Source organism: Gopherus flavomarginatus, chromosome 2 (genome assembly GCF_025201925.1).
Source record: "Gopherus flavomarginatus isolate rGopFla2 chromosome 2, rGopFla2.mat.asm, whole genome shotgun sequence".
In the NCBI taxonomy this organism is placed as follows: domain Eukaryota; kingdom Metazoa; phylum Chordata; order Testudines; family Testudinidae; genus Gopherus; species Gopherus flavomarginatus.
In genome coordinates, this window is record NC_066618.1 from 156,496,781 (window position 1) to 156,512,730 (window position 15,950).

Here is a 15,950-nt window from a genome sequence, read left to right on the forward strand (position 1 = left end):
AGAGGGTTGTTTTGTTTTTGTTTTTTTGCTGATACAGACTAACACAGCTACCACTGAAACCTGTCACTGATAGGAAAGGCTTCTGAATATAAATATTCCTTTTGAAAGTTTATACCCTTGGCAACAGCCTCAGATATTCACTCCCCTCTCTGATGTTTACGCCCTTTACAAACTGGCATTTGTGTCCCCCTGCTGAGAGGTCATTTTGCTATGTCATAATACGTTATTCCAATCTTTCATAATAAGCTTTTCCCCTCTCGTCGCTGTGGGCCTGATCCAATGATGAGTCTTTCCATTGGCTTTAATGGGAGTTGGATGTTGGCCAGTTCTTTGGACAAATACTTGCTAGAAAGAGAGCTAATGCTAATTGTTTTCTGGGGGTATGCTTACACTGCAGCTGGCAGAAAGCCTCCCGGCCTGGGTAGACAGACACATCATCATGGGAGGTATTGCACTAATAATAGCAGTGTGGACATTTGAGGCTCCAGAAGAGCCTCAGGCTAGCTACCTGAGTTCAAATCCATGAGGTTGGGTCGGCTTGGATTCAGCAGCTAGCCCAAGCCTCCACCAGAGCTGCAATGTCCACAAGCTTATTTTTAGCACACTAGGTCAAGCTAAACTAAAGCGAGTGTCTACCCACAGCTCATTCCCAGCTGCAGTGTAGACACCTGTGAAACCCTAGATAATGCTTCTAGCGTGACTGACTGGATCTTTATTTTTCAGTAATTAATGCTGGGCCTGCATCTATACAGCCTCAAATATGGGACTGAGGTGGGTGGAGGAAAATCTGAACCCAACTCCATGTTTACAAACAATCCCAGGTTCCGCACAGAACAAAGCTCCCGGCATTCAAACACTCCTGACCTTCAGACTGCTTGAAATCTGGATCTGAACTCCTGGCTAGAACCCGTCTTCAGCCAGAAGGATTGTTACTATGACTTCTTGAGCTATTGATAGACTTTCAAACTTTGCAGCTCACAAGTCACGCTGGACTGGGAAACGGGACAGGTGCACCACACTCCATTTGCTGATTCTCCAGACTTGGGCAAACATATATATTTTAAAGAAGCATACACACATTCTGGCTCCTCAGAGGTTTCACATGGCATGGTGCCATCCACTTTCATCTTCTGAGTAGGAGGCCAGTCCCCAAACCTCAAGAAATATGGAAACACGGATGTGGGCACCACTTTCTGAATGAAACCTCTACTTGCTGACTCATTCGCCCAACAAACCCCAGCTTCTGGTGAGCAATGGTTCTGAGAGTTAAGGCATTTGCACAAGTGCCAAACACTGAGCTGTTGTTATATGTGATCCGAGTGGGAGATGCACAGACGGGAAGAATTTGTGGTACATTCAGGACATAGTTCCAGATCTAGGGCAGTGTTTGCATGCCGTCTGAGAAGAGCTTCACTGACATGCCATGGAGGAAAGATTTACTTCAGTCTTTACAAAAGACCTATTCTCTTCCCTCCCCTCCAAGGTTTGTTTGCAAAGCGAGGAAAGAAGCTCTCTCTGCACTGTTCTGTCACCTCCTGCTGCAGCTTTCCAAATTTACTGGCTTTGGTGTAATTCTGCAAACACACGTGCTTATCTTTCAAGCTTGATGCCAGTGCTACTATTCGGGGGGGCTCCAGGCACCAGCGCAGCAAGCGCGTGCCTGGGGCAGCAAGCTGCGGGGGGTGGCCTGACGGTCACTGTGAAGGTGGCAGTCAGGCAGCCTTCTGCACCATGCCTGCTGGAGGTCTGCCAGTCCTGCAGCTTCGGCGGCAATTTGGCGGCGGGTATGCCGAAGGTGGGGGACTGGCAGATCACCCACAGAAACGCCGCAGAACCCACGTCACCAGCAGACCGCCCACAGATGTGCCGCTGAAGGCTGCCTGACTGCTGTGCTTGGGGTGGCAAAAAACATAGAGCCACTCCTGCAACTATTCATCAATTGCCTGAAGTTATGCATGTATGTAAGCATTTGCAAGACTGAAGCCCTTGTTTTAGCTTTCTTTAAAGAGATCAGAATCTGAGAAATGATCCCGGTTACTGTGTCTACAGCGGGTGCTATTTAAACACAGACAATAAATAAACCCCTCTCTTTTCCTAGGGTGACCAGATGTCCCGATTTTATAGGGACAATCCTGATATTTAGGGCTTTTTCTTATATAGGCTGCTATTACCCCCCCAACCCATCCCGATTTTTCACACTTGCTGTCTCATCACCCTGTCTTCTCCAAAATAAAATTTCCAAACAATTTAAGAGACATTTGCAACCAAATTTTCAGAGCAGGTCACTGAGTTTGAAGGCCATGCTTGACACACCACATGCAAACTAAATTTTCAGAAATGCTGGAATTGATCTGAATTGGGGGTGAGGTTGCTCAGCATTTTTGGAAAACAGGCTTATGGTTTCACAGGTTGGATACTCAAACTCAGAGGTACTGAAGATTAGCAGGTATTTTTGAAAAGGTGGCTGTCACCGGGAATGAACCAACTGTCACTGCCAGAACCAACAAAAGCTTTCAAATTGGAGGAAACATTTTCTATGCACCCAGTGTATGTGAAATGAGCAGCATTACGCAGCCTATTGCCTGGAAATAACTCCCACAAAAATATTAGGGGAAGTATCAGTGAAAAGGTCGCTACAGTGAGTTCTATCCGAGTGATGAAAGCTCCATATTTAGGATCAAATTTGGGTCACTTAGAACAGGCAGAGATACAAAAATATACTGTACTATACACTTGTGCAGTGCCATATCTGTCTCTCCAGCTATGAGTCTCTGAAATCTATACTGCTATACACACATTTATAGAACGAGCAAACAGATTTAAATAATTTGTGTTTACCTCTTGATATCTAGACATACTGAATCTGCTAATTTTTACTTTACTCTGAATGTGTTGGCTGAGTAGCCTCCCAATACAGAACATGTGGAAAACCAGAAATTCAAAGGAAGATTTTTTTTAATTAGAATGTTGAATCCTACAAATCTTGTGTTTTACATGTTCTCATGCTTCTTGCATTAAGCATCATTTGACAGGGACTGCGCTAAAGCAACAGCTCATTGCTTTTATCCTAAGTGTTGCAAGTGAGAACAAGTGTCCATTCCCTTCTTGGAAATGAATGAAATAACAGAGTCAAGTGAGCTGCTCCATTGGAGTCAATAGGGCCAATCTTCCTTTGGTGTAAATTGTCACAGTGCTGTTGGAGCTAAGACAATTTACACCGACTGAGTATCTGCCCCAATGGCATGTTGCAGATGTCAAACAGCTGCATTTTGCTGTCTGTGTTGATCATATCCATATCTTGCTTCAAAAGGCAAAGCAGAAAAATTGTTCATAGTTCTCTCTCTCTCTCACACACACACACTTTCACCATGGCAACAAAGAGAACTTGAATTGAAATATCAAATCCAGCTGAAATAAAAGCCCTTCTCTCAAAGCATAAAGATGCCCTTGTCAACTGCAGAGAAATAAGCCTTCATCTCAGCTCCGAAAACTTACATGTTAATCGTGTAGACAATGCTGGTGTCTCTAGACAATCTTGTCATTGTTGCGACAGATGAAATGGTACAGGAGAAATTTTCCCTCGAAGCCAGTGCATCAGTGTTCATGGATCACAACTGAATAGTCTTGATATGTGGATATTACATAACTTGGCCTTTCGCTAGCTCCATATAGAAACATGATGCAATTTTGTTTGGCGGATTTGAAGGGGGGAGGCAAAGAGACCTGCCATAAAAGCCTTCAAGTCAAATCCTGCAGTCCTTTCTCAGCCAAGACCCCCAGAGAAGTTTTGCCTGAATATTGACTGCAGGAATTGGTCCTTCGTATGAAATTTATGACAGTGCAGAGGGCCAGCACAAGGCATAAGTAGGACATAGGCTTTATCCTGGTCTCTCTGAACAGAGATGAAGTTCCTCTTTGTGAAGAAAGCCAGATGTAAACACATCATTGCTTGAAGAATCAAGTTTTAAATGGCATCAATATGGGTGTCAATTAGTGACGCTTGGAGATCCAGGGCTAGACCCCAAAAGATTCTGAATATCTTTTGCTAGATGCTGAGGGTCTCAACTCCCACAGGTTTCACTGGTAACCTAAGGTGCTTCGAATCATTCAGGAGGCACTCAGCACCTTGTAGGATTGTGCCCTATAACTGTGGCCTTACCTTAATAAAACTGCTTATTTCAAAGCAACAGTATATAACAGAACCCCCTTTTTACTAGCTTAATCCCACACAGGTCAGTCAAAAGGCTTGACCAAACTTATGAATCTCACATGCTATGTACATGGGTCCCAATCCTACACATCCTATTCAGTCAGAACTCCCACATTCTCATGAGAGTCCCAATATTTTCTGTTTTCATGAGCACAAAGTAAATTCCTCCCAAATCTCCTTTATCCTTACTACCATGAGGCCTCCCTTCCCAATGGTCACACTTTAGCAGAAGTAAAATCCCCATCAAGACAATGGCGTTACTAACTGTAAGAAGATGCTTTCCTTTGCTCAGGCTGCTGCAAGAGGCTTATGAGAACAAGTGACTCAAGCATTGCTAGCAAAGGAGGACATGGGGTCAGTGCAGGCTCTGCACTTCTGCAGAGCTCCCCAAACTTCTGGGGGGATATTGATTTATAGACAATGAGTCTGATTGTCACTGCCTTGCAACTTGTGCCATCATTTACATCTATGCAAAGTGGGTTTAAACAGCTACCACTAGTGTGAGTGGACATGTCTGATCAGCTGGTGCAATTTACACTCACCCTGCAAGGAGCAAAGCAGTGGAGAACCAGGCCCTGACACCTCTGCTATATCACAAAACCACTTCCTCATCTCCCATACATGCTCTATCTAAGATAGAGCACAACCTGCTTGCTCCAAACCCATATTAAGGTGCACACCACATGGGGAACGGTAGTGCACGGGGGCTGTGCATAAGAGCTCACCATTAAGGCATAGAGGGGGCTCCTTAGCATACCACTCACCCAAGCACCACTACTAGTACAGCTTATATATGGTTTAGAACCATTTTGCTACTGAATCATTTTATGCACAAAAGTTGAAACTTACACAGTGTGTGCTGGAGATGATGACAGAGCTTGAGATGAAACTGAGGCCGTCATTCATGCTGACTTGAAGAGCTGCCTCCCTGCAAAAACAAAACAAAATCAAGATAGCCATCTGCCATGCTGCATCAGACACGTGCCCCCCTTGAATCTAGGATCCTGTTATCAGGCTCTGGCCAGTGCCTGAGGTTTCAAACATAGGCTAATTCCCCTCATCCTCACTGCCCTATACTGCCATATTGTAATGCACTCAGCCAACTGTCCAATGTATTATATGGAGAAAAAATTGACACCGCTGAGAAAAGAAGGGAGCAAAATGCTTCCTCTTCATTCCCTTAGTCCTAGGCCCAACCTAGCCTTAGCACAATTTAGAGCAGCTTAAGAGCTGCTCTATATTTTCCTTAACTGGCTGTATTATCTGGTATCTCCACTATCTGCTTTCAGGTTTGCCCTGGATCTTACCTGCTACTTACAAGTCTGCCTTGTGCTCCTTAATCTCACTAGTCATTAAATGTCTGTACTTTTGGGGTAACAATTGTCTGTTCTGTTTATTAGGGTCAGAACATACATACAAACTCCTTCTCCAGGAATAACAACAGGGTATTCCCCACTCCCATATAAAGAACTGTTTTCCCTCTACTAACTGACACAGGATTTAAAATTACATTATCTTCCTCAAGCTCTGTACTTTCTATTCCAATTGGGAATAAAACACACCAACACTCTCATGTGAATAGAGCTCAGTTCATTGGACAAGATGAAATCACAAATATGTCAAGCACCGCGGAGTACAGAGTGCAAAGCCCAAAACAAGGGACATGAGAACTGGGGACAAAGCATTGTCTAGTGAAGGGTTCCTGCTATGGAGTGAATTTCCAGAGGAGACTAGACTAATCTAGAATCTGCCTGTCTTCAGGGAAAGTTGCAAAAAACTCTCTCTTACTACCATATCGCATTTCCATCATAAACAGAATGACATTTACATCATCAGCACCGCTCTGCTTGCTTCCCACACAAAATGAAAAACAGAAATGCCTTCCTCAAGCAGAATTCCTATAACCCAAAAGGAAGAGGAAGGAATGATTCCATGAACTCTACTAGGTACCTTGCTGTTGCCAATCGAATGCACGTGAAAAGAGATCGGATACTTTGGTGATGGACAGCAGTACAAAATCTTTGGATACAGTGGAAAGCTTGGAATGCACCTGCCTGCCTTATCATTATGGTGATGTTACGATGGGAGAGGTGGTGGGAAGAGGCAATGGGACACAAAAAGCAACATACATTTTAAAAAAAAATTGTATGAGCTCTTAAACCTATTAACAGGCCAGATTCACAGAGTCTGCAGGTGATGGCTGATTTCTTGCAGCTCCAGCTGCAATGCTTCATTGTAGTATAACATTTAGTATAACAGTGTGCAGAAGAACTGAGCAGATGCAGTGACTGCTGTCCATTAATAAAGTTGTCTTTTAAAATCAAGGAATGATGATGCGCTGCAGAACTTCTAGAGTATAGGCAGTATAGGCAGTCAGAGTCAAACTAATTCAGCATTGTCTCCCATGCTTTGAGCAATCATGCCATCCTTCTTCACATAAGTGGGAGAAGAGTCAATGGTAACTGAGTCAATGCCACTTCAAATCAATTGACTTGAATGGCTCTGGATCTGGATTTCTAATTGGAAGAGGGCAGCAGAACTTGGCCCCTTCTGTCTTATGACCAGTTCTCCCCCTTTTTTACTGTCTCCCAACTCCCAAAGATCAGCAGATTTTCACAAAATCCCTTTGTTTGGATCATATCTTGAGTCACAGGAGCACTGGAGGCTCAATACCTCACTGTCTAGCTTTACACTATTGAAATAATTTCAGAGAGAGCTTCTAAGGCTACTGTTTTACAATTAAGATAAGATCTAGTCAGTCCTGACGTCCATACATGACCAACAGACTGCGGTTCAGTTTTCCTGCGTGGAATTTGTGGGCTAGGGAGGAACTATGGCCCAGTTTAATAGCGAATACAGGGATGTGTGTTAATTAAAAGCAGGCAAATCAATTATACTTCCTCAGGCAATAAATGGGATCAGTCAATTTCAAATGCTGGAGGGTTTCTCTAAAAACTTACATGCCAACTTCTCGTAATACAGGTGCTGGGCAGAGCAAATAGGTATCTTCTACTACGAAAGGTTTCTCATCTGGAGAAAGAAAGAGAGAAAGTGGTCTGATGTGTGAGGAGATTGGTAATGCATCATTTAGAAGTTAGGATTACTGTAAATTTTACATCTTAATTCTCTCTCATGGCATATAAATAGGCTTTGAAGGTTTCGATTTTTATCTGTAAACACCAGTAAATGTCTGTTTCGCTGTATACATACAAACTGATGAGGAAATATTTCCATTGATAATAGCTAAAATGTAGAGTTAAACAAAGTGAGAAATATGGTGCTTGAGAACTTGTTAGAGTTTAATGTAAAGATATTTATTTTGTACAGTTTGACATGCATTGTTGACAATTTGTGTTTTAATGGTTATCAAACCTTATTTTTCTTAATATCAGCATCAAACTGTCATTAAATAATTATTGGTTGACACTCTCCTAGGTGCCAACCCCATTAATTTTCCACTGTGAAAATTTAAGTTGATAAAAACCGGGAAAAAATTGCTTAAAGTCCATAGTCTTGTGCAACTGTGAAAATTTAAATAGATACAAATAAAAGGAAGATTAAAAATAGATGTCTCTCAAAATTATTTTAAAAAAATCAAATTCTGCCAAACCTATATATAAACACACGGAGTAGGGGTGGAAATCTAGTGGTCAGACTGCAATGAAGGGAATTTAGATTGGGATTTTCAAAGGAGCCTTATGGGAATTAAGCATCCAGCTCCCATAGACACTTCTAACTCCCTTAGAACTCTTTGGAAATGGTAATCTACATTTTTAACTTTTCAACCCTCAGAAAGGATTAAGGATTTGAGCAGGGGATTGGATTAGATGCCTCCTGAGGTCTCTTCCAACCCTGATATTCTAGGACCCTATAATTCTAAGGTTTGAATGAGGTTCAGGTAATCTATTTCACCTGAACTGATTTCCTGGATCAAGAGAAAAAACAGTCAGCATGTGCACGCATCTGTCTAGGCATTCATAACATGTTCATCACTGTAATATCACTAGTATAACCATTAAAGCCTAGCACTGGAAGTAGGGAGATCCAGCTTCTGTTCCTGATTCTACCAATAAGTAACTGCAACCCATATCTTAGCAAAGCAGTTGTGCAGATGAATAACTTCAAGCACATGAATAGTTCCACTGAGATCAATGGAACAGCTTACATGCATAAAGTTACCCACATTTTTCTGGTTTGGGACCTGTCTGACTTTGGGCAAATTCTATAAATGCTCCGTGCCTCAGTTTCCCTAGCTGTATAATGATAATAATCTTTATCTTTATTGGGGACTTCATTCAGGGTAGTAAAGTGCTTTGAGATCCTCAAGGAGAAAGCAAACCAGAAGTGCTGTGTACTAAAGGTATCCTTGTACATAGCTTATAAAGGGTTCATTATTGCTATATTGAGTTCCAGCATCACAAGAGGTTGTTTATAACTAGAAGTGGCTGAAAAAGGAAATGTCCATTCCATGGGAAATTTCATTCAACCTGACACTATAGCCTGAACCCTACATGACTGAATGCTGCTCTCATTGCTAGAACACAAAAATTGTCTTCACAGCTCAGGCCTGGACAATATGGGCTAGCTTCTCTCCCTCTGTTCTGGCCATTTTGCCCTGCCTGACAGAATCTGGCCCTAAATGGCTAGCTGAGAATCCCCGAATGCAGGAGAACTCCCAACTCATATAAATTGACAAAGACAGTTCCAATGCCAGCTCCCCTATCCTGGCATAGAGGGGACATGATGAGGAAGGGAAGGGGTGGATCTCAGCAAAAGAGAGAATCTGGACCTCTCTCTCTCTCTAGCTGGTTGCTTCACAATCATGGCAATTTGTCACTCAAAATTTACAACAAACTGGACAACACTTGGGGGTCAGATTTTAAGAATTGTTCTGCATCCAAAAACTATTAATAATACCTAGCACTTTTCATCGGTAGATCTCAATGTATACTACAAAGGAGGTTAGTATAATTATCCCCATCTTACAGATGGGAAAACTGAGGCACAGAGCTGGCCAGAGACTTATTCAAGGTCACCCAGCAGGGCTGGGAACTGAATCCAGGGCTCCTGAGTCCCAGTCTAGCGCTTTATCCTCTAGGCCACATCACCTCTCACTAAAAGCAACAGCAGCTGGTAGGTATGGAACATCCCTAAAAAAAAAGGTAGGATCCTAAGTAGGAGTTGAGCTATTTTGAAAATCTGGCCCTCTGTTTTTAGGGAATCTTGAGCAAGCTGGAATTCCAAACTGATCATCAGTATTTGTTAGTTGTATGACCAGAGCTCCTAGGAGCCCTAGTCATGGACTAGGACCCCCAGCTCTTTTCGCCCATCATGCTAGGTGCTGTACAAAACACAGAACCAAAAGACGGTCCCTGCCCCAAAAAGCATCAGAAAGAGGCAAACTTTGAAGCTGAACAGAGTGCTGCAAATGTCCAGCAAAGATTTTCTTCAGCAGCTTCTGACCTCCTTTAAACTTTCATTGGTCACACTGCAGTTGTTTCCCCCGGTGCAGGCCAACCCACAGCAACCCTCTGTGAAACCACGGCCCTCTCCTCAGTGGTTAGCTCAGCAGGGCTCACTGGGAAATGAGGCAGTACAGCATATTTTCCTGCAACCCCATGAAGTTCTAAGGAGGTGAGGCAGATACTGATCACAGGGTTTTTATGGCCTTGCAACTAGCAACATAAAACCCTCCAGAGGCTGGAAGTAAACAACAGCAGAAGAGAATTCTCTCCATGACATTTCTATGGCAGCTTTTCTTATTGAAGATAAATATATATTATTTTGCAGTATTGTTCCATGGTACCCTCCCAGTACATCTGACACCCTCATGTGTTTTCCTGCTATAGCGCATTTTGAAAGAGGATTTTCCAGAGCCAGCTGGGAAATGTTTCTTTTTATTCCCATGGAAAATTTCAACAATAATGAAGAAAAAAAGTTCGTTTTCATGAAATTTTTCTTAAGAAGTTTTCATTTAAAAAAAGCAGGGGGAGCGGTTGGGAGGCTTTCTGCCACAACAAAATAAAGTGTTAGAGGTTTTTGAGGGGGGACGGAGGTTTGACCAAAAAACTAAAAAATGTTGCCAGAGTTGGACATTTCCCACACATTTCCATTTTTATCAAAAATAAGTTGTGAAAGAAAAATTTCAATGAGCTCCATTATTTTCAGTGATAGGTCAGATCTTGGCATCTGGATTTTGTGCACAAGGCTCAGTGGATGAGAGCTGGTTTTAAGCCACGTTACTCTCCCCTGAACCTGTGCCCACCAGGTGTTAATTTGGTGCCACGCTTACTCTGCCCAGACCCCCAAGGGGATTGCCAGGGTATAGGGAGCTACATTGACAAGCTTCTTGCTTTGGGAAGATGCGGGGGTGGTTTGGAAGGAGGTTGGCAGAGAGGCTGGCTTTACAGCATCAGAAGTTTTCCCAACACTAGCTACAGACCCTTTAAGCCATGTGTAAGCCAAGTGGAGATCAGAGTTGGACTGCAGGAGGTATACAATCTATAGGTGACCTTTCGCATCCACCTCACACAGGTGTAACCGGATGCAAGACAGAGGAGAATCAGGCCCTGGGACCATAAACACCCTGAGGAGCCTGATTCTATTCTCACTTATACCAGTGTAAATCAGGAGTAACTCTAGTGAAGTTAATGAACCATATCAATTCATGTGACAGCAGAATGAGGTCTCATGTCAGTCAGATAGGCCACTTTCTTCTTCTAAAACACCAAGGTAAAAGGTAAAGAACATGTGCTCTCCAGCATTTAAAGCACTAAAAGCTGCTTTTGTTTTGCAAGGCTTTTTGCTGAGAATATTTCACAAATATTTTGTTTCTCTCCTCTCCTCTCCACTCCATTTCTTCTCCCAAAATTAAATCTACTCTCCTCTAGAAAGTTTATCTGTCTTCTAGTCCCTAGGGCCTACCCTAGCTCATAGCTGGTAGGTTTCGCTATGGGGAGGGATTGTTTTGTTTGGAGAATGTTTTGTTTCACAGCAGAAATGAGTAACTAACTCCTTCCCGCCCCCCCCCCCCGGCCCAAAACAAAAGATGATCCATTTGGTTTGCATAACTCTAGTCATCTGACTCCTTCCTGGAAAACTGCATTGGGAAACAAAACAAAAATGCCTTTCATCTGCTATTCAGTTTGTCTGTGCAAGATGCATTTGAAACGATGCTGCTCCTCTTTTCAGGCTGCAGAAAAAGGGGCTGTATTCCTCTGCAGGGAGAGACAGGCCAAAACATTAACAATCTTTGGACTTTGTGGCTTGGGATTTGTCTCAGTTCACAAGATACATGGAAGAGCCGTTGGTGGTAGAATAATCAGGTAGTCAGGGCATTAGATGGGAGACAAAGACTTGAATTCTGTGCCTGGCTCTGTCATGGACCGGCTGTGCGTCACTGGGAAAGTCACTTCACCTCTCTAAGCCTCCATTTCATTGATTTAGAATAGATTGTAAGCTCTTTAAGATCAGGAACTCTCTCTTCATACAGTCCTGCCTAAAGGCCCCATTGTGCTAGATCCGTTATCCACATATAATAATACAGATTTCCTGACCTTATGAGCTTACAAATCTAAACAGGAATCAGTGCAATGGTTCAAAATGTCCTTGTTGGCTGTCTCAGTAGAGAAGATAAGGTACAATGGGCAGGGCGGCTCTAGCTTTTGTGCTGCCCCAAGCACGGCAGGCAGGCTGCCTTCGGCGGCTTGCCTGCAGGAGGTCCCCAGTCCCAAGGATTCGGCATACCCGACACTGAATTACTGCAGAATCCACAGGACTGGGGACCTCCTGCAGTTATGCCACTAAAGGCTGCCTGACTGCCACCCTTGCAGGCACTAGCAGGGCACCCCCCGTGGCTTGCCACGCCAAGCATGTGCTTGGAGCACTGGTGCCTGGAGCCGCCATTGGCAACGGGTGGACACCAACCAACCGTTTAACCAAGGGGTACATTTCCAGGGCAGTGTGTGTATGGGAAGCTTTCTTGCTGCAGCTCACACAATTCTATTCTCTGCACAGAGACCCTCATGCAATAAGGAACCTTCCACCAGCACTTAAACTCATGCAGTCGACTCTTTAACCTTTAATTCACACTTCTCTGGCTCAAAGAATATTTACAGCCTATAAAACCAACTGATCCCCACTTGAAGACTGTTCCTTTCTGCTTCTGACCTTGGCGAGCTTCTGCCAATTGCCTTACACTGAGCCAGCCCTGTCTTCAATCTGTAACCTTAGGATGAAAAAAATTCCAGACGCACACTGCACTTCACAGGAAGCTCAGAATGGATGTTTTGATGGAACATAAAGGAGCAAAATGACCCAAGCAGAGCCACCAAAAAAAGGTAGAACTACTTTCATATAACCATCAGGCCAGCTTTGGATTAGAAGCTAATTCTGTAGAGACAACTGGAGGACAGAGCGAATGGGGACAGCATGAAGGCTAAGACAAGGATTTTAAAAACTAACTAGTGATTGTTACTGTTTATTATTTGCATTGCAGTGGCATCTAGGAGCTCTGGTCAGGGATCAGGGCCCCTTTGTGCTAGGTGCTGTACAAACACAGAACAGAAAAAAACAACCACTCCCTCAAAGAGCGTATATAACTCTCAAATGATTTGGGGTGCCTTTCTTTCTGAGTGAGACACAACGCAAAGGGGCCTGAAAGCTCACTACTTTCTTAAAATCAGGTCTCTTTACTGTGTCTCAACTCCCTACTAATCATGTCTTTTCATCTTGGCCTTAGTGCTTGAGCCTTCATTTATTTCACTTGCCTAAATTGTATCTTCATGAGGATCATCCAACCTTGATGTGACCCACTGTTTCTTTGTTTAATAATTGGATTGTTTGGGGGGCAGGGATCATCTATTGTATAGTGCCATAATTCAAATTCTAATAATAGTCACTGCAGTGACTCCTGAAGCAACAGGCTCCCCCCAGCAACATCTGCTCTGTGCTGGAATCTAGATGCTTCTTTGGGAAGTGTTTAAGACAGGCCTATCTTGAGCCTTTTAACTCTTCTGCTATTCGTTCGACACCAGGCAGAGATTAAAAAGAAAAAAAGGGAGGTCAAGAAAATACCTTGGAAATCTTCACACCATCTACCAGTGATCTTTGTTTATCCTAGCTGATTTTTTTCCCCTCCCACTCTACTGCTTAGGGTAGCCCTCCAAGAAAAAATCCTTTTTTTGACTTGAAACCCATTTGTGGGGAGGTAGGAATGCAGAAAGAGACACACTGGTGTGTTCTCAGAGCTAGAGAAATTGCCTATTAAAAGACCCCATCAGTAAGAAATGAATGTTTTGCTAATGCTGTAATGAAAACCATGCTGAAATCATGCTATAATTTTCCTGCTTTGTATAGGAAGCCACGCTTTCTGAAACCCAAAGCCATTGCGAGGTGATTTAGGGAATGTTTGGAGGGGGAATGGGTAAAGTATAGAGCTGTGATGTCACATTCTGCATGATTTGTAGCTAGAGTGAAAGGATCTGGATGGAATCTGTTTTCTCCAGTGGGTTCATCTGTCATGCTTGGGATTTTATTTTAAATGACAACACATGCTTTAAAAAGGCTGCTAATGAAACTTGGCAGGCATTGTATTACCACTGAGTGAATTTGCTTTCACTAATAGCTGATGGCTCAGAAGGGTAGCACATGCTCTAAATAGGCATCATTCCTTAGAAGAAAGCTTTAAGAACTCCAGAATGCTACATTTCCATCATGGTCCTATAGAGCTGTATCACAGCATCTCCATATCTACTGTTGTTATTATTAACAGACACTGAACAAACACAGAGCATGGGACAGTCCCTGACCTACAGAGCTTACACAGACAATCAGAGAGAGAGAGAGGAACTGAATTGCCCAAAGTCACACAGCAGACCAGTGGCCAAGTCCAGACCTTCAAATTCCCTGCCCAGTACTCTATCCACAGCCTGTTCTGACGTGGTGCATTACTCCAAGCTAATTACCATAACTCCATGCAAGTGTAATCTGTCCTGAGAAAGGCAGCTGCATTTCCTATAGCATTGTTCATACAACCTGGATTCCATTACATTTTATGGTGTTTGCTCATACCGTTATAGAGTTCAACACTGCCATGGCAGAGAGAGAGGACAATTAAGAGGCTTAGGCAGGGGAAGAGAGACAAGTATTCAGTAAAGACTTGAAGTGAGATGGTGAGTCAACCAGGCAGACACAGATTAGAAAACAGGAGCTGTGGAGCATAAGGCTCTTGCACTAATGCTGGCCAGGCCACACGGAGCTGTGGAGAGTAAGTCAGTGTGAGGCAGCCAGAGGAAGAGGGAAGACAGGAAGTTTGTGGAAGGTAAAAATAAGAAAGTCAGGAGGAACTGCACAGGGAATTGGTGGATATGCTGGTCCATGCAGTTCGGACCATAAACCTCACTCCCTGCTGGTATCCAGCACATACATACGTGGTCCTGTTCCTGTCATTTCTCACCTCTCTTCTGACACCAATTGCACCCATGGAAACAGGATGTCATGTCTCTACGCTGAGATATGTTCTCCTGCCTTGTAAGTGGTGACGCACCATGAGAGAAGGGATGGCTCAGTGGGCTGACCATTAGCCTGCTAAACCCAGGGTTGTGAGCTCAATCCTTGAGGAGGCCACTTAAGGATATGGGGCAAAATCAGTGTGTGGTCCTGCTAGTGAAGGCAGGGGGCTGGACTCAATGACCTTTCAGGATCCCTATGAGATAGGGATATCTCTATATATTTAGAGGGTGGGGGGCAGGGATAGCTCAGTGGTTTGAGCATTGGCCTGCTAAACCCAGTGTTGTGAGTTCAGTCCTTGAGGGGGCCACTTAGGGATCTGGGGCAAAACTTGGTCCTGCTAGTGAAGGCAGGGGGCTGGACTCAATGACCTTTCAAGGTCCCTTCCAGTTCTAGGAGATTGGTATATCTCCAATTATTACCTTAGCTTGCCATGGCTAGCTACTCTGCTGCATTAAGGTAAGGAGCCATTCAGTCTTGTGGACCAAGTGCTTGCCTAATCATCAGAAGACATAGGTTCTACCCTTGGCTCTGCTACTAACCAGCTGTGTGACCTTAGGCAAGTCACTTCACCTCTATTTTCTCTCACACTCTTTGTCTGGCTAGTCAGCTTATAAACTCTCTGGTGCAGGGACTGTCTCTTGTTTTGTGCATGTACAATGCCCTGAACAATGAGTCCATTATTTTGTTTGGGACCTCCAGGCGATCCTGGAGCATAAGAACAGGTGGAAGTCTTTTAGCAACACAAGTGATTCAGGTAGATTGTAATTAGAATCTCTCTGGATAAATCCATTTGAGCCCGTACAATTCATAGATTCTAGGACTGGAAGGGACCTCGAGAGGTCATTGAGTCCAGTCCCCTGCCCTCATAGCAGGACCAAATACCGTCTAGACCATCCCTGATAGATATTTATCTAACCTACTCTTAAATATCTCCAGAGATGGAGATTCCACAACCTCCCTAGGCAATTTATTCCAGTATTTAACCACCCTGACAGTTAGGAACTTTTTCCTAATGTCCAACCTAAACCTCTCTTACTGCAGTTTAAGCCCTTTGCTTCTTGTTCTATCCTTAGAGACTAAGATGAACAAGTTATCTCCCTCCTCCTTATGACACCCTTTTAGTGAAAAGTGTTTCTCAGAGTTCCTGCCATCTGCAGAAAAATCCTGCTGGTGGATGTACAGCTGATCGCAGGCCAGCTCAGCCGGTCACTCACAACTTCAGCACTCA

The 15,950-nt window shown here is 43.6% G+C and overlaps 1 protein-coding gene across 4 annotated transcripts in view; it reads right to left on the reverse strand.

The window, feature by feature from the left end:
• Positions 1-15,950, reverse strand: part of ANTXR1 (ANTXR cell adhesion molecule 1) — a 250,183-nt gene that overhangs the window by 176,399 nt on the left and 57,834 nt on the right. For all 4 annotated transcript variants that reach the window (XM_050940028.1, XM_050940026.1, XM_050940027.1 and 1 more), the window contains exons 11-12: positions 7,171-7,240; positions 5,060-5,138 (exon numbers count right to left, since the gene is read on the reverse strand). In XM_050940028.1, the coding sequence (XP_050795985.1) occupies positions 5,060-5,138; positions 7,171-7,240 (149 nt within the window). The remainder of the gene's footprint in view (positions 1-5,059; positions 5,139-7,170; positions 7,241-15,950) is intronic.